We start from the raw sequence: 15,537 nt of genomic DNA on the forward strand, positions 1-15,537 counted from the left end.
ACTCGCTGCCGTGCGGGGCGATATAACAAGGGCACTCGTAGAACATAGTCTTACTGCAGCTGGATCGATCCGGTGCGGAGCCGCTCAACGGGTCGCTCTGACAGAAGTAGGCAGACGATAGGCATAGACAACACAACGAGCGCGTTGACTATAGTAGTTATTGCAACTACGTATGTACGACACCTGCAGTGTCTTCTCACAATCCCATCTGGTCCTCGAGATAATTCAAGTACGCCATTGCCTTTGCTCTGAATGTATCCTTCGTAAACGTGAGTACGTTCGGGTCCTCGAATGTCAACAAATCTGGAGACCAGAGCTTCCACTGAGACCAATAAAGACCGGACAGCAATGACGAAGAGGCCCCAGACGGGTAACCTTGAGCGGGGACATTAGGATCGAGGGTGTAAGCAAAGTTGACTGTCGGGATATTATGCATTTATTCCCAAAAGAAAATGTAGGGGAAGGACTCACTGAGTGCATCAGCACCCACCCAATCTGTTGTGCCGGTCAAGTCGTAGTACTCCTGCAGGTCACTCTCATGGAAAGAACCTATTCCAGGAACAAACTTGTCCCTCTTCCAAACTTGCATACGTCGTGTCAGTACTCCAGGCTCCGAAAATTGAGATTAGACGATATGATACTGACTGTAGCTCCAAACATTCTGCGTCGTGGACAGGATGCTCAAACTATATCTACGAGGGGCCTGAAAATAGAAGTCGCCTTGGAATGCGGCAATACGTTTATACTCCGGACTGCAGATAGAGAAGTGATCAGAAATAATTCACTCGGCAGGGTAGTAATCTACATACGTAAGGGTATCATTCGTGCCCACACCGAAGGGAGAGCCCTACAGATATGTTAATTTAGAAGGGAAGTATCAAGAATTTAGCGAAGGAGGCTGCCTACCTGGGCAGGGTCGTCGGGATACAACTCGCCGACAAGGTTAATCTCAGCGTCGCTGAGCCCGACCAAGAACCTTCAATTGGGGCTATCAGCCAAAGCCGAACAGGCAATGATCTGTCTTACACGGTGCGTATATATTGCAGGAACTGGTCGTTTGTCCTATTAAAACCTGTTGTCAGACTTCGTCGTGGCTCGCTACTTGTTGCTTACGTGACGTTGAGACTGTAGAGAGAGAACAAGCTATAGGACGTCATCATCAATGTACTGGGAGTCCCTTGCAAACACAGTCCACGTACGTCCCCTCGTCGTCGACATCGCCAAGGATGACTGGAACCTGCAAAAATCATTACGATGGGAAACGAGGGAGGAGTACGATTAACTACTTACCCTCGCATATTTGCCTGCTCTCAGGGACTGTCGAACGGTCTGCTTCAGAAAGACATCGTCGACAAGCGGTCCCCAGGTAGAGTTGAGAGATTGGTAGGAGAGTAAAGCGGTCATCTGCGCGGTAGCATTCGCGATGGCTTCGTAGGGTGCTTCCCTGAGGCAGCCGAGTGTGTCACTTGCGCCACCGCAGTTCGTTTGTGCGATAAGGAAATCATAATTTTCCTGCTGCTGTTCTGAGGTAATTTCGTGTATGGGTGCGGCGGACCCGGATTCCTGTATGTATCACATGAGACAACTTACAAAGCCGTTAAATTTAAAACGAGAGGTACCATGATAGCACCTTGGAACAATCCGTTCAAATCCCCGTCATATGCTACCATTTGCAGCATCGCCGAGATAGATCCGGCACTTTGACCCCAACTGTGCTAGTCTTCAGCTCACTTAATGATAAAAATGCGTGGTAACGCACATGATCACTTTTCCTGGGTCTCCGCCAAAGGTGGAGATGTACTTCTGGACCCATTCAAGTGCTAGGCGCTCTGAACAACAGGTGAACGTTTATTCTTCTTTGCTCTGTAACGGACACCTACGGTCGTACAACCCAAGGTTACCCAAGTTTGCTTCTTGCACTTCTCTACCGCCAAGGAAACCAAAAGCTGTGTGGGAAGTCAACCTTTCAGGTGACACGACTAGTTACAAGGTTTACGTACCATTGAGACGATAGTTAAAGGACACATAAACGATAGGAGTTTTTAAACTCATGGACCGCGCAATTATGCTGGTCCCATTGTAGGCCGATGCATCTCCTGCCATAAACGCACCTGAACGGCATTTCAGAAACGAGGGAACACTACTCCGGCAAGTAGCACTGCGTACCACCATAAATCCACTATAGAATCCCATTAACATCTACTTCTGTGTGTAAATCTGGGAGTAGCACGTACTACAACAACAGGCAAATTAGCACCCGCAGAAACGCCAGCAGGCCGCACGACGTTTGCATACAGGCCTACGGAATCACCTAAGGGCCGGCGTTACGGCTTATCAATTGTCACTCACAGTCTTCGGATGCAGCCACAATCCCCTGGGGCTCCAGTTCACCCAGATAGGTGGTCACACCAGCCAAGCCAGGATTATTTGGCAGTGGTACTCCAGGGGCCAGTAAGGACATTTGAGGACAGGCGTTACCATACCAGGTAGCATTCTTTACGCCGCTAAAGGAAGAAGGCGGTACGGGATTGTTCAAACGAAGGTTTCCGACCCTGCGGAAGTAACATTAGCAAACTCGTCCAGAAACAGGGGAAATGGACTACTGACGGAGGTTCAGCGAATGGTACACCGAGGAAGGACTCTGTGCTGAAGGCGGAGCTAAACCCTTGGAAGCTACCATAATCAAGGGTCACTAGAGGCGAGTCCCTTTTGGCAAGACCCGAAGTAGCGATAACAGGTATTAAGAAGAGTGCAAGAGTGGTAAGATATGTTAAGGAATGTCGTGCCATGCCGGAGGACCTTACGTGGGTGCACTGATAATATGTCTTCTCAAAGCCTTACATCTCACCAGTTATATCACAACCATTGTAAGTGAACAGATGCCCAGATAATACTTCTGACCTGGCCATTCCCATATTTTTATCCGGGACACCGGGAGGCAGTAGGAGGCAGTGCCTGAATGTGTGCGCCTTCATAACTTCGTGAGAATGGAAGAGGGGAAGACACCCTCAGAAGGCTATGTAAGTAAATTTGATGTTGATGGAAAAGAACAAACGTGATGACCGTTGTTAGAAAGCGCGATCTTCTCTGCGACATTGCCGCACTTGGCAATGGACGAAGATATCCGATTCAACGGAAACGGTAGTTTTCCTTAGTCCACAGATGCACTTTTAGGTGCACTGGCCAGCATCTGCAAAACGGTCGAATTACAGCATACACTTTGGACAGTTTTTGAATTGTTCGAGAGCTCGGCAAGTACCGTTACTCAACTCGGCAAATGCTAAGCGCTCGTCGAGTGCTCGTCGAGCACTAAGCGTTTTGTAGATGAGACAGGCCAAAAAACTGAGCTCGGCACCGGTAAATTGGTCGCGATGCTTCGGGCGCAGGCATCTTCAAAATCCGACAACCTGATCCATTATTGCTCGGCACTTTAGTAAATTCTGAAGATCGAAGTCTGTCACCCTAACGGAAGTTAATGAAACCATTGGTGTACGGTGAGTACCAACCAAGCGACAACTTGAACAAGATAAGTATGGACGGCGTTCCTCGCACATGACCACCTGCTTGGTCAAGTTCTCTCCCACAGTCCACGCAACCGCACGACCTACATTCTTAGTTACTGGAAGACTTCAGAAGTTGACAATGGGTTCTCCAACGATCCTATATAAAACATTCTACTACTCAGGAATACTTATCTGGGACATCACTCTTTCGTTGTTCAACCTCGTGTTATTCAAACGTCCTGTGGGAAAGGTAGTACCAGAAGGAAACCCGGGTTATGCGGGTAACTGGCCAGAGTACAAACCACCTCAGGAAGGGGAGAGCCGCTGTTCTTGCCCTGCAATCAACGCCATGGCCAACCACGGTGAGAGCAGTGCTCGACTTTCATCATGAAGCTAACACTTTCTGTCCTGTATAGGGATCATTTCTCGTAGTGGCCGGGGGATTAAATTCACTGACCTCACTCGCCAAGTCCGCACGACGTACAACTTCTCGGCCTCTTTCTGTTCATTCGTGCCCCACTACGCAGCTTTTATGCTGAACAAGAGCTACAGCAAAGACACGTTCGATCTCGAGGAACTCGACCTGCATAATGGCATAGAACACGATGCTTCTCTCACGAGTCAGTCTGCGGGCATTAGTCCGAATATCTTCCGTTGACCATGAGAATTAGGATTAGATGCAGCACTTCAGCCGGACCAGTCAAAGGTTCACCGGCCGTTCATCGAGGACCTGTTCTCGTTTGCAACGGGAAAGGATCAGGGACAACGGGTACTCACGACCAAAGACTTGTCAAGATTTTCCGGAAAGCGCCGCGCGGGAGCGAGGGCAACTAACCCAATGTTCACACTTGATCTTTCTCACAAGCTTTTCGGCAGTACTAAGTAAGTTACCCCGTTTTGATGATGGATGCTCCCTTATCCCACGACCCGCCAGCACAGCCACTCTGCTCACTGCCTTCGGAGGGCGGGTGGACGACTTGCGAGCGTTCCTTCTTGAGGAACGTCTACCACAAGGATGGGAACCACGTGTCCGTTATCGATGTGGCTTGACGATTTTCACATTCAATCAGACGATCGTCCCCTTGGAATTGCGCATTCGGGAATCTGACTGGGAAGGTGAGGCCAGTGGGGTTGGGGAAGATAACTGAAAATTCCACCACACAATTCGCGCCTTCACATGCAATACTATGGTTCTCAATATCTATGCTTTTCTTGGTCTGCAACCAAGTGTGACACCAGTCCACTTTCCAACTTCCCATGGTCACTTGGAGTTCAGGGCTGGCCGGGTGCTCGTGGGAGTCTAGTCGGCTGCATTAGTTCCATGAACCCGTTCCTAACGAGAGTGACACGATGTGCAGCACTTTTCCAAAGATCGCGCTCAACAATAAAATCTTTGCTATTGTAATGACGGTAAGACAGTACGTTCGATCAACTAGAACCAGCGATTTAGTGGCTCAGGATGATAAAGAACCCTCACTAGGTAGGCCTAAGCATCGCAGATCATCTTTAGGTGCCGTCAGCCTGTGTGACATGCGCACTAATGATGAGGGATGTGGAGGGTCCGTGTGAATGGTAACCCCCACCCCTTCAAGATTCAAGCTAGTCACAAGTTCTCTGCTTCGATAAAGTCGTAAATTAAGACTGTAAACGTTCGCACATGGTTCAATCCCAGTTCTTCGCCATTGCAGTGTATGGACAGCACTCACGACAAAAGAGCGGAAACAGAGTAAACTGTAGTGTCACGATATCAGCGCCAGGGAATTCAATTGCATGGCAAGTTAAGCACCTTTTATCTGCACCAGCGTCATCGCCATATACAACGTGCAGCGCGGCCAGAGAAGCAGCTGAAAGGAACGCCTCTCATCCAACTCTTAGCCCGCAGTAGTAAATATCACTTACCGCAAGGAGCTCTACGATCGAAAATAGGCTTAAATTGGTGTACAGTGAGTGGAAGGTCAAAAGTGTTAATAGTGAGCTATGAGCTACCTTGTCAAGGCCCCAGTTGCAACTATATATATCAAAATTTGCATAATCACCTGTGAATGCCTGCGGGCTAGTTTTAGGATGCCGGGTCAGCAGTTCCCGTACTCACAGTTCCTGGCTCAAGTATTGTCTAATGTGGAGGACAAGAACACCTGGAATCGATACATCGGCAAGGACAGCGACGCCCCCCCATATCGTTAGAGGAACCTGGAGGGCGTTCGTCAGTGACTTGCATAGATTTTGAAGCAGGTGTCGGACATAGTCAAGTTTGCCAAAGGTTTGCCATAAGGTATGAGAGGCAGCACTGGACAAAATTGGACCCTGTCGCGATGAGGCAGGAAGAAATAACTTACACTACGCCCACACCAATTCCATCCATCGCTAAAACGTTATAAGCCTCAGGTGCCGTCTGAACGTTAAGGATGTACCGAGGCGAGCAACATTTATAACGAACTTAGACAGTTTTTAGTCCGCGTCGTCAAAGGCGATATAGAAGACCTGACCAGCAAGCAGACAATCCAAACGTTCCTAGAGACTGGAATGGTGATAAGAAAATGTCAACAGTCCCGTGGTCGATTGGTTCCTTACTCTTCCATACACGCCAGATGTAAAACCTGAAGAGGGTCATTGGCATTACTTGCATTCGTCACAATATGCAATAAATGCAGTACGTACGCATTGACCATCATGACGATAACATACTGCGAATTACACAGGGATCTTAGCTCAGCGGGAGTTGAAACGCGCGGACTTACCCCGACTGCATAGGTGGCCTGGAGGTCCGAACACTAGGTATTTTTGGTGGATAGCGAAAAAGAAATTGTACACACGACTAGATCCCTAAGCATCACAACAAAAAATGAGCCGAAGGGGGCGCAGCCGGTCAAACCGCCTACCATCTAATTATCCCAATGACTGTAATGTTGCCGAAATCGTCTATCAGGTATCCCTTGAGAAACGACACGGCAAACCCGCTGTGTAAGGTATCCAGGATCCTGGACTCCATAAGTAAGATCGGCAAATCGCGACAGGCAGTCACGACTACCAAACAATCGTGACCTAAACAGGTTCCGTCAGAGCACACCGCCTAATACGGGCAACAGATTGCCAATACCCAGCACTTCAGCAAGACCGTGTCATCGGGGTAATTTTGGAAGTAAAACAGAAGTTGTGCACAGTTGACACCGTAAAGACTAAGAGTCTCATCAGCAGTATTGGTGGAGGTGCGTACTTTAATCACTCACAGCATCGCAAAGAAAGCACATATAAGTGGACTTTCCATGAGTTCTCGAACGACAGAGGAATCATTTTCCATGACTATCGTGGGCAATGCGCGAAAATTGAACGTGAGTATTTATCGAGGCAAAAAAGGGCATCGGGTCAGACAGGAAACTAGATGCCGTTCACCTACGTTTCCGTCAGTTTGGTGCACATGTGGAACATTCGCAATAAGATAGAGAAGGCCTTGAAGGAGGATAAAGGTTCATCACAACGAAGAGGCCCTTTCTTCAAGTCTGAATTGCGTTAGTGTTCCCAAATCTTTGGGAGTAATGTATGCTCTCCGGAGACTATACTTCAACTACATACTCATACTTCGGCGTCTTTCGCACTCACTTGACGACGGACAGCTCTCCGCTGGCCTGACGAGACCAAAAACCGCAGTCCATCTGCAAGTGGCGCGACGGTTGTGGGTTGGTCCAGCAAACACGCTGGAGACGTTTGGCAGAACTTCGACAACCCACAGGCGAACAATATCAATGTGCCGAGATCCGAGCAAAAACGTTGATCCACTCACTAGTGACCACCACGAAGCATTCTGGAACCAATGATATAGTCATGTTCCCAACGGTAACGATAAGTATTAAAACGACCACGACGAACCAACGCCAGTGTGGGACTGAGTTAAAGGTCTTCGACCGGTCGTGTATGCAGCAGACAACCCTGTTCGACGACCAACCCACGACTGGGCGTTGTATAGGCACATTTCAATGTCGGACTATAGAAAATTGAAAATGGAACACTCAGAGATGTCTGTGAGAAACAATTCACCGTCAAGTGTCGGAACCTGCGTGGATCGAAACACTCCAATCTACTCTCACATCCGTCCCGGTGACCATGTCTTTCCTTGCAGGGTCCGTTGCGGGAGCCCTGGTGTCCGGAGGAGTATGTTGGCGTGTTTCTTCCGCACGGAAACCGGAAACCGCTCACTCTGACCTTCGTACTAGGTTTACTACGGGTTCTCCAGTCTAATGCAGTCGAAGTACGTCGTCATCACGCTGTCAAGGTCCACGTTCCCGAAGCTCATTCTGTCTGTTACTTCTGCGTCGTAGAACTACCCAACTCCGCACCGAGTTCGTCTTTCGTTTATACACATTAATGTCACTGTACATCTCACTGACAACCCTTGCTTTCAGCCTCCACTTGTTGTCTGAACGTCTCGTAATTGCGTCAAATATCGTGCCACCACCACCCGCATCCACGCGGATCGTGCATAGGCCTTTCCTCACTCTTGTCCAGTCCCAGTGGAACCAGGAAGTTGCATCTGTGTTTGCTACCGTAGCGAAGTGGGAACAGCACGCGTCAGAGTGGGGTCGGAAACTGCTGTACGGAGAACGCTCATGAGCGTAAATCTCTCCTCTGCCTTGCTCAAGTATTGGTCGGGTGGGGTCGCCGCCGCCAGTCTAAGTGCGCGGCTAGAGTCCGAAGTTCGATGTATTCCAAGTAGCACTGCAGTCCACATATATATCCTGTCACCATTCGTCGTACAGGCACTTGCAATAACTGTGTGCTACAATCTATGTCATATTGTGCCACCTCGCCTGCGATATTCAGCGATCGTAACCATAGTTATACTGACTGTTGTATCCTTGTGGGGCCGGAGGTGGGACAGGTTGGTGTTGGGATGAGAATCGTGCACCCACGCTCGGTGGGGGGGCCGGGGGTGCAGGAAATGTCGAGTTACCCGAGTAGCCTTGCGTGACGTACGACTGATAAGAAGGCTGGGACGGCGGGGGAGGCGGAACAGCTGGCGATTTCTGAGATGGAGGCAGCGGCGGCGGTGCGGAGGGTTGTCGTGCCGCAGGAGTGGTCGGCTGCGAGGAAGCGAAAAGCCCAAGGCTCGCATACGGATCCTGAGGAGGATTCGGGGGTGCATGAGCGCTTCGTGTGGGCTGCGGGGGTGGTGGTGGCGGGAAGCCGTGTGATGAAAGACGTCGAGGCTGCGGGACTTGCGGAGGTTTCGGGGGCGGCGGTGTTGCGTGACGGCCACTATGAAGGTTCATAGAGGCAAATGACGCTTCGAGCGACGGAGGGGAACGTGGCTGGGGCGGGAGTGGTGGTTTATTATCAACGACACGTAGAGGTTGTTTCGGGACAGATAATCTCTGCTGGACTTCGGCATGGCCAATGAGTTTTTCACGTTCGACACGACGTTCAGATGTGAAGGACTTGGTATTTCGAGCGAGCGAGGCAGTCAACTCCCTCAACTGGTTGTAGAACTGTAGTCCCTTCCTACGCAATTGTCGAGACGTTAGATATTGATTCTCTCAAGACAAACGACGTACATTATGCCTTCACGTACATCCATGTATCCATCCCGTGCTCGAGAGAACCGGCGCACCACATCTTTCTTCCTCTTCTCCTGCTCTTCCCATTTCTTCACGCCTGGACCGCGGCTCGCAAGGTCCCGGAGGCCCTTCCATAAACTCTGAATCTCCTGTAATGTCACTTGTTGGTGGTGGGCAGTAGCTGCAAGCCGTTGCTGATATGGCCGGAACTTTTCAAGTTCAGTGGCGAACAGAGCAGGTTCTACGCCTACATTCCGGCGGTGGAGCAGAAGAAGATGAGAGACATCATCGGCTTGGATCTGAAGAACATGAGTAGGGACTCCACGACATAGCAGAATGCCTACCTTCTCTTTCAAGTCTTTGAGGACCTCGCCTCGCTCGTAAGAGATCTTCTTTAGTCGGCCCAAACGCTCCTCAATTTCACTGGTGAATTGTCCGATCTTTGCTCGTTCCTGCTCATCGTAGCTGACGTCCAGTTCCAGGAGATTCTGCGACGGAACAGCTGGCTGTAGACTAGCACGGAATACTTCCTCCACTCCAGGTGACAGTAGAAGTGATATGTCACCCTTGACCGAATCCCAGAGGGCTACTACTTGCTGATCCGACGTCGCGGCTGCGTCGAGGGCAGCCATGTGTGACTTGAAACCTTGCCTCAGGGCCTTGTTGAGACCTGCGGATGGCTCTTGGGTCCATAAATGATCATATTTGATCCGCATAGCCTCGCACTCATGTGATTCCGCTTCCAGCTCCCTCGAAGTGTTTTCAAGCTCGGCCCTAACACCCTCCTTTAGCCGTGTTAACTCTTGCATGAGAGTGTCAATGCTTTCCCGATCTTCTATGACCCCTATATCCTCCATCCACCTTCGCACGTCCAGCGGGATTGGTTGCTCCTCCGTACCACCGTTTGCCATGCCCTTGAATCGCGCAAGGCCATCTTGGACGCCCATGGCTTCTAGCACGCTACGTACCTCTACTTCTGCACTCTCGGCGTTCTCTACCTCCTTGCGGACAAGCTTAGCCTTCTCTTCTGAATACACACTAGCACTCTCGTGAATGCTCAGTGGAATGAGCTTCATGAAGATATCGGAACCTATGACTTTCTGGACGTCCGGCGAGCTGTACACCTCTTGAATAGAAATAGGGGTTGCAACGGACGCTTTCTCAATGGGCGCAAGTACCTCGGCGGACGGAACAACGGCGTTGTATATCAGATCGTTTTCCCGTTGTACTTCGTTCTTGCGTTCGGTGCAGAATTGCGAGTGAGATTTGGTGCGGTCAAGGATGGAAGGTCCAGCATCGGCGGGCAAGGTCGGCGATACGTGTGAAAAAAGGGCAGAGAACGAGGAAGCGGAGCGGTGGGCCTCTTTTGCAAGCGACTCTGCGAGAATCCAGCGAGCAAGGGCGTCACCATGATTTCCCGCCTTGCTATCAGCTTGCGCACGGTAACACTGGGCAAGTGAAGCGAATAGCTTCGACTTGATCTGAACATGTGTTAAATTGAATTAGCTGATTTAATCATACGGGTACATGCCTGTACCAAGGTGACCCAATTGCGATCGAATATGCCCTTTCCCTGGAAGTCTTTGGCTTCCTCGCTCAATGAAGCGTACATCGAGGCGGCCTGTGAAGCGACCTTCGATATCAGTGCACTGGCCTTCTTCTCATCTATACACTTCTCCAAGAAAACCTCTGTAGCTTGGGCAAGGATGATACCAACCAAGAACTTGATCACCTCACGACTGAGATCCGTGGAAGGGGCATGTAAGAAGTTCTCGTTGATATACGTGAGCATCCCTGCGCACGCACGAAAATAGTAGAAAGCGAGTTTGATGCCCTCCGCTTCAAACCTGCTTTGAGACGAAGCGATAGCAGAATGCGTCGCCGCGATCTGGAAGAGAATCGATGCTTTCTCAAAAGCTATTGACGTCTGTGTCGTCACTTTATTCGTGAAAGCATCGTGCCAGGAGAAGTTAACACGAATCTCGGAAAAGCGTAGTTCGAGGAGCTCCAGCTGTCCAAAATACTTGTACAACAGATCACGACCTGGTATCCCTATCAGAGCTGCTCCGTCGACACTGCCTCGATAGCTGCTCACCGGTCGTATCGCTGCCCGCGCCCTTGACTGCATCCTGACGACATCGTTGCAATGCTTGACATTCTTGGATGTAGTTATCTGGATTCTCCCCATATGATTTGGCGATGACATGACGTATTGGCGTTGTCCAGTCCACGTCTTCCGTGGTCTTCTTAGGAATCGATATCATAGGTAATTGGTGCGACATGTCGGTGAGGTTAGACGGTATTCGTTGCCGCACACTCGCTTAGATATGGTGTTCAGAGAGCGCTGAGCTGCGCATGGGGTTCTGTTGCCCTCCGGCAGTCCCGAATCCCGATAGAGTTGTGCATGATTCGTGTTTACCTGTATTTGTTCCGGGCACTCAACCAACCAATATGTCCAAGCCGACATCGAGCGAGAATATCGTTAACCAGAAGGCAGGTGAAATATTCCATCGTTACTACAATGTCGACTTACAATCAGTACAGTATGACCGGTGTCGTAGGTATATTAAACATTCCTGCTTTCACGGTTGCTGAAACCAGCACAACCACGTCGTAGTTGCCGACCTGCTCGTTAAAACGTGTGTCCTTCCGTGGAAGTTCCGTCCACTCTTCCACTGACTCTGTATGTAGTGGCGTAGGTTTCGGTGTCGGTGTGGTTGCATCGGTCATCCTTTTCCGGAGTTCGTCCATTGGTATCACATCACTCGGCCTACCTTCACTCATGCCTCTTCTTCATTTAGGACGGACATGGCCGGTAGCATTATCAACCGGCTTCGGCATGGGTACTGCATATGCAGATTGCGACCGACTGTTTAACCCTGCACGTATCCCTGGCACCCGCATCATAACACAAGTGGAAGAAGAGAGTAAGTGAAGGGTTGTCTCGCACTACTGGGATGGAGAGTTGGGGGTATTGCCAAGCCACACTGTCTGGTTTAATCGACCATTTACTAGAGCATAGTTCGTCTCTCCATATGACATAAAACATCAACGCATCACACTCGAGGCTCTGGTTCTCCGATTTTTTCCGCTGCCTCGGCTAGGATTTCGGGCTCTCTGGGAACTTCGTCCCTGTTTGGTCGAGGAAGCGTTCGTTGAGGCTTTCCAAGCACAAGGCGCTCATACAAGACCACTGACCGACTCGAGTTAACGGGTTAACTGAGGTGTGGAACGACGTTGTAAACGCACGTGCAGTTGCCCCCATGATGGGCACCGTTACTATGATGGTTCGTAGCCTTCGGGCTTGAGGGTGTAGCTTTTGTGCCATCTTTTCACTCCTAACGTTGATGCCGATCGAGCTTGAATGGTTCAACGTTGGAAATTTGGCAAGTCGATGATTCTAAGCAGCACACCGTGAGAACAAGCTTCTCTGGACATCCAAATAGGGTTCCATACATGGTAATTACAACTATACTGTCATCCACCTGCTCATATACTTATGATTCTAGTACCAAACTCTGCCGCGGAATAGGGGAAGCTGGGACCAGGACAGCTCATAAACATCAGTGATGTGGGCGTCTTTAACCGGTGCGCCAGTGCTGCCACATTCTGGGGGGTGAACTGTTCCTCTACCAGTACCTAGAGAAAAGCAAGTTGGCACTTGGTATAATACAGCTTGGAATGGAACCTACTAGGTCGATAGTAATTTCGGGGAATGCTTCATCGAGAACTGCAGTAACCATGTAAACGAGGATGATCGATGAAGCATAAGGCACAGAACGCACTCTTCGCGTTGGCTTCCAACTCCGGGAGCATCGTGCCTTTACAGAAGTATACAATCTTCAAATGAGAGGTTTCCTCATTTTGTCGCACATAGAGGATCATATTGAACAAGTAGTTAATCTGGAAGCCGTTGACATTTTCACCCTCACCGACGGTTTACCGCGAAGCCACGCACGTACCTCGTCAGTATTAACGAATATACATACTTGCTGTCTCTTCAAGCGTCTCATAAGACTAATCAGATAGGTCCCCCAGCCACGGATCAATTTCCACTCGTGAAGAAGAGGTAGCTGATCGTATGTCCAATACATCCAGCGTAGAATGGTAACTTTGTTGTTCGCGACAGAGAATGCTATAACTAATATCGAGAAGTACAACGAAAACCACCTGAGATAACGTCAGTTGTGTAGATCAAGAAGAGGGTACCAATACAGACGTACCCTGCGATTGCAGGATTTATGCCGATATTTCCGGCGAGTACGACTGTTGAAACCACAATAGCGCCGATTATAACTGTCAGCGAACATTGCGAAGCTCGAGGTAGGCGTGGCCGGGAGAATCGAAGCAAGATTAATGATATTGGGAACAGCATCATCACGGCGAGCCACGTCACAGAAAACCTTGGGTGTACCGTCGAGTCTTCTAGCTAATACAGGTAGGCATGACTCACATCTCAGAGATGATCGTGAGGTTCGCCCCCGTGCTAGCATAGATCGCAATGCTAAAGCCAATAAAACATAACACAGACATATAAGGCGCGCCGGTGAGTGGTAGGGGCGCTCGAAATATACGGGGCAAAACACGGTCACGCGACAACTCACACAGCAACTCACAGGCGGTAAGAACACCTATACCAATGAGATAGTTGAGTACTAATGTCATTGATCCGATGCCATCAACCCACCAGTGAGAACTCCAGCACACAACACAACGACGGCATCAACAGCTACCCATATTCGCAGCCAACGCCCTGCCACCTACTCAAAATTACTTGTCCACCCTGTAAAGCAAGCTAGCGGAGGGAAGAAATGCATACCTTGTCTGCTAGCACGCTGAGAACGTTGCCCTGACTCTCCGCACCAAGCGGGACTAAAGCCAAAACCAATATGGATATGGTGGTATTGAAAACGAGTGCAGACAAATGAAGGGTGCGTAAGACACTTGGGTAAGATCCCTGCCTCATCTTGGCGGCGTACGCAGGAGCGCCTGGGGACGACGATGAGTACTTGGAAGCTCACAAGAACTGGCTGCGTACACTCAAATCCAGTAAGCCCTAGCATGCCTACACACGCCCCATTGAAAACATGTCTGAGAACACTCACGGGGGTTTCGGCGTGGCCGGCGGTCCAGTTTGCTTTCAGTTGTGATGAGCCAATAAATGCCCAGGTCACAACAGAAGCAACTGATAAGTATAATTATGGTCAGGAGCTTCAACCGCAGCATCCGTGAGCAAGGGATGCGAATATTCGACAAAATACCTACATGAAAGGATAGCACACCGCTTGCGACCCTAGCACTCTCTCTAAGTCCAGCTAGGCTTACTGCTGTGAAGAGCACAAAGACAAGCAACGTTCCAACGTAGAGAGGAAATGGGATAGCTAATTCGCCTGCAAGGTACGCCATAGCAGTTGCAGCAGATGTAACTGCCGTTGCCGCGAAGTCCAGTAACAACAATGCTGCTCCGACAAGTGCAACGAACTTCGTCGACACATTCAGCCTAAGGAATTTTAAGTTTAATGTCTCGGAGCGGAAGGTATAAAACGCCAACAGGTATGTATAGGGTGCGCCACTTATAGGAAGAGCAGAACCCAGTTCTTCCATGACAGGACGCCAAAGAAATAGCGATAATGCCGCGACAAAAAGAGAAATTGGCGAGCTTGATAGACTTCAGCAAAGTCTCAACGGAAGAAGATAAGAGCCCACGCACTATACCCCAGATATGGCAAACACGCTGGGTAGAGTGTAAAACACGCCGCCTAGAATGTCGTTGGCGGCGAGTGCACTTGCTTCAAACAGACCGAGCACCTGCTGGTTGTGAAAATTGTGCCAAGTATCCTTTCCATGGGAAAGGTCATCTGGGGTGAGGTTAACTTGCGAGATGGTTCCCCATCCAGCAAATTCAAAATCATTGGTAAGGTTCGAGAATCGCGAGGGAACGGCTGTGAATTTTGGTTCCCCTCCAGAACGAACGCGTTGACGACGGAAAACGATAGCAAACTGGGGTTCGTCGGACGCGGGTAGTGAAATGGAAGTTGTACCCGCACTAGCTGTTTATTGCATTAAAGATCGTCGAACCCCCGAGGGAAAGAAAGACATTACCAGCGAGTAGAGAGGTGTGTTTGAGATGAGGAGGCTCGATGGTTATCCAGTTGGCGGCTACCTCTGTCATGGTTAGTCGGCCTTGCCCGACGGTCTGTCTTCGAGGTAGTTGGGAAGTAGATGCTCCCTCAAGAACTTGGGTGCCTGAGTTTCTTGTTGGACGTTGGTCACAGGAAAATACAGGGAATTATGCAGTTTGGCTCGTCACAGGAACGTACGAAGAGAACAGGGCTGAAGGACGGAGGAAAGCGAGACCAGCACGTTTCCCCTGCAATTGGGTTTATCTTGGAGACTTCACAGGATCTCTCAAGTCCCAAGGTGGCCCGGAAAAATACCAGCAGCACGCGTGACGCGTCTTCATTACGCGTCTCATGCGCGTCTCC

At 49.8% G+C, this 15,537-nt stretch overlaps 8 protein-coding genes across 8 annotated transcripts; 3 read left to right on the forward strand and 5 right to left on the reverse strand.

The window, feature by feature from the left end:
* Positions 1-5: 5 nt before the first annotated feature.
* Positions 6-2,843, reverse strand: F5J12DRAFT_517166 (Alpha/Beta hydrolase protein). Its single transcript, XM_051739822.1, has 17 exons — positions 2,608-2,843; positions 2,350-2,552; positions 2,235-2,299; positions 2,167-2,179; positions 2,001-2,111; positions 1,881-1,946; positions 1,760-1,829; positions 1,620-1,710; positions 1,291-1,563; positions 1,200-1,237; positions 1,114-1,143; positions 1,027-1,062; positions 907-976; positions 810-847; positions 646-752; positions 472-582; positions 6-417 (listed from the first exon to the last, which is right to left on the reverse strand). Exons 1-17 carry the CDS (start codon positions 2,787-2,789, stop codon positions 197-199), a joined length of 1,725 nt encoding a protein of 574 aa, XP_051602152.1. The 5' UTR covers positions 2,790-2,843; the 3' UTR covers positions 6-196.
* A 320-nt stretch (positions 2,844-3,163) lies between these two features.
* On the forward strand, positions 3,164-4,915 carry F5J12DRAFT_815913 (Chloroperoxidase). Its single transcript, XM_051745055.1, has 6 exons — positions 3,164-3,251; positions 3,325-3,494; positions 3,574-3,865; positions 3,920-4,123; positions 4,175-4,385; positions 4,438-4,915. Exons 3-6 carry the CDS (start codon positions 3,643-3,645, stop codon positions 4,649-4,651), a joined length of 852 nt encoding a protein of 283 aa, XP_051602153.1. The 5' UTR covers positions 3,164-3,251; positions 3,325-3,494; positions 3,574-3,642; the 3' UTR covers positions 4,652-4,915.
* F5J12DRAFT_517264 (uncharacterized protein) lies at positions 4,734-7,104 on the reverse strand. The gene is made up of 19 exons (XM_051739824.1): positions 6,731-7,104; positions 6,601-6,679; positions 6,532-6,545; positions 6,383-6,481; positions 6,317-6,326; positions 6,242-6,259; positions 6,162-6,187; positions 6,075-6,100; positions 5,990-6,021; positions 5,915-5,939; positions 5,840-5,867; positions 5,745-5,790; positions 5,596-5,693; positions 5,490-5,549; positions 5,403-5,430; positions 5,290-5,347; positions 5,210-5,234; positions 4,981-5,144; positions 4,734-4,899 (listed from the first exon to the last, which is right to left on the reverse strand). Exons 1-19 carry the CDS (start codon positions 6,799-6,801, stop codon positions 4,817-4,819), a joined length of 990 nt encoding a protein of 329 aa, XP_051602154.1. The 5' UTR covers positions 6,802-7,104; the 3' UTR covers positions 4,734-4,816.
* Positions 7,105-7,458: 354 nt separating this feature from the next.
* On the forward strand, positions 7,459-8,211 carry F5J12DRAFT_517175 (uncharacterized protein). The gene is made up of 4 exons (XM_051739823.1): positions 7,459-7,649; positions 7,712-7,746; positions 7,817-7,837; positions 7,901-8,211. The coding sequence occupies exons 1-4, from the start codon at positions 7,602-7,604 to the stop codon at positions 8,106-8,108; spliced, it is 312 nt and encodes a 103-aa protein (XP_051602155.1). The 5' UTR covers positions 7,459-7,601; the 3' UTR covers positions 8,109-8,211.
* Positions 8,212-8,268: 57 nt separating this feature from the next.
* Positions 8,269-11,421, reverse strand: F5J12DRAFT_815960 (BRO1-like domain-containing protein). Its single transcript, XM_051745056.1, has 5 exons — positions 11,148-11,421; positions 10,584-11,095; positions 9,397-10,533; positions 9,050-9,351; positions 8,269-8,996 (listed from the first exon to the last, which is right to left on the reverse strand). Exons 1-5 carry the CDS (start codon positions 11,332-11,334, stop codon positions 8,315-8,317), a joined length of 2,820 nt encoding a protein of 939 aa, XP_051602156.1. The 5' UTR covers positions 11,335-11,421; the 3' UTR covers positions 8,269-8,314.
* A 66-nt stretch (positions 11,422-11,487) lies between these two features.
* F5J12DRAFT_815964 (uncharacterized protein) lies at positions 11,488-12,464 on the forward strand. Its single transcript, XM_051745057.1, has 5 exons — positions 11,488-11,545; positions 11,597-11,609; positions 11,670-11,691; positions 11,744-11,793; positions 11,854-12,464. Exons 1-5 carry the CDS (start codon positions 11,504-11,506, stop codon positions 11,985-11,987), a joined length of 261 nt encoding a protein of 86 aa, XP_051602157.1. The 5' UTR covers positions 11,488-11,503; the 3' UTR covers positions 11,988-12,464.
* Positions 12,048-12,643, reverse strand: F5J12DRAFT_517849 (uncharacterized protein). Its single transcript, XM_051739825.1, has 2 exons — positions 12,302-12,643; positions 12,048-12,245 (listed from the first exon to the last, which is right to left on the reverse strand). Exons 1-2 carry the CDS (start codon positions 12,378-12,380, stop codon positions 12,109-12,111), a joined length of 216 nt encoding a protein of 71 aa, XP_051602158.1. The 5' UTR covers positions 12,381-12,643; the 3' UTR covers positions 12,048-12,108.
* F5J12DRAFT_815966 (amino acid permease-domain-containing protein) lies at positions 12,465-15,473 on the reverse strand. Its single transcript, XM_051745058.1, has 13 exons — positions 15,155-15,473; positions 14,763-15,102; positions 14,604-14,711; positions 14,314-14,552; positions 14,091-14,237; positions 13,872-14,041; positions 13,740-13,812; positions 13,506-13,683; positions 13,276-13,455; positions 13,015-13,222; positions 12,838-12,955; positions 12,745-12,782; positions 12,465-12,691 (listed from the first exon to the last, which is right to left on the reverse strand). Exons 1-13 carry the CDS (start codon positions 15,222-15,224, stop codon positions 12,542-12,544), a joined length of 2,019 nt encoding a protein of 672 aa, XP_051602159.1. The 5' UTR covers positions 15,225-15,473; the 3' UTR covers positions 12,465-12,541.
* Between the last annotated feature and the right edge of the window lie 64 nt (positions 15,474-15,537).

This window comes from Pisolithus orientalis (genome assembly GCF_024613125.1).
Source record: "Pisolithus orientalis strain OTSU chromosome Unknown F5J12scaffold_7, whole genome shotgun sequence".
Classification (NCBI taxonomy): domain Eukaryota; kingdom Fungi; phylum Basidiomycota; class Agaricomycetes; order Boletales; family Pisolithaceae; genus Pisolithus; species Pisolithus orientalis.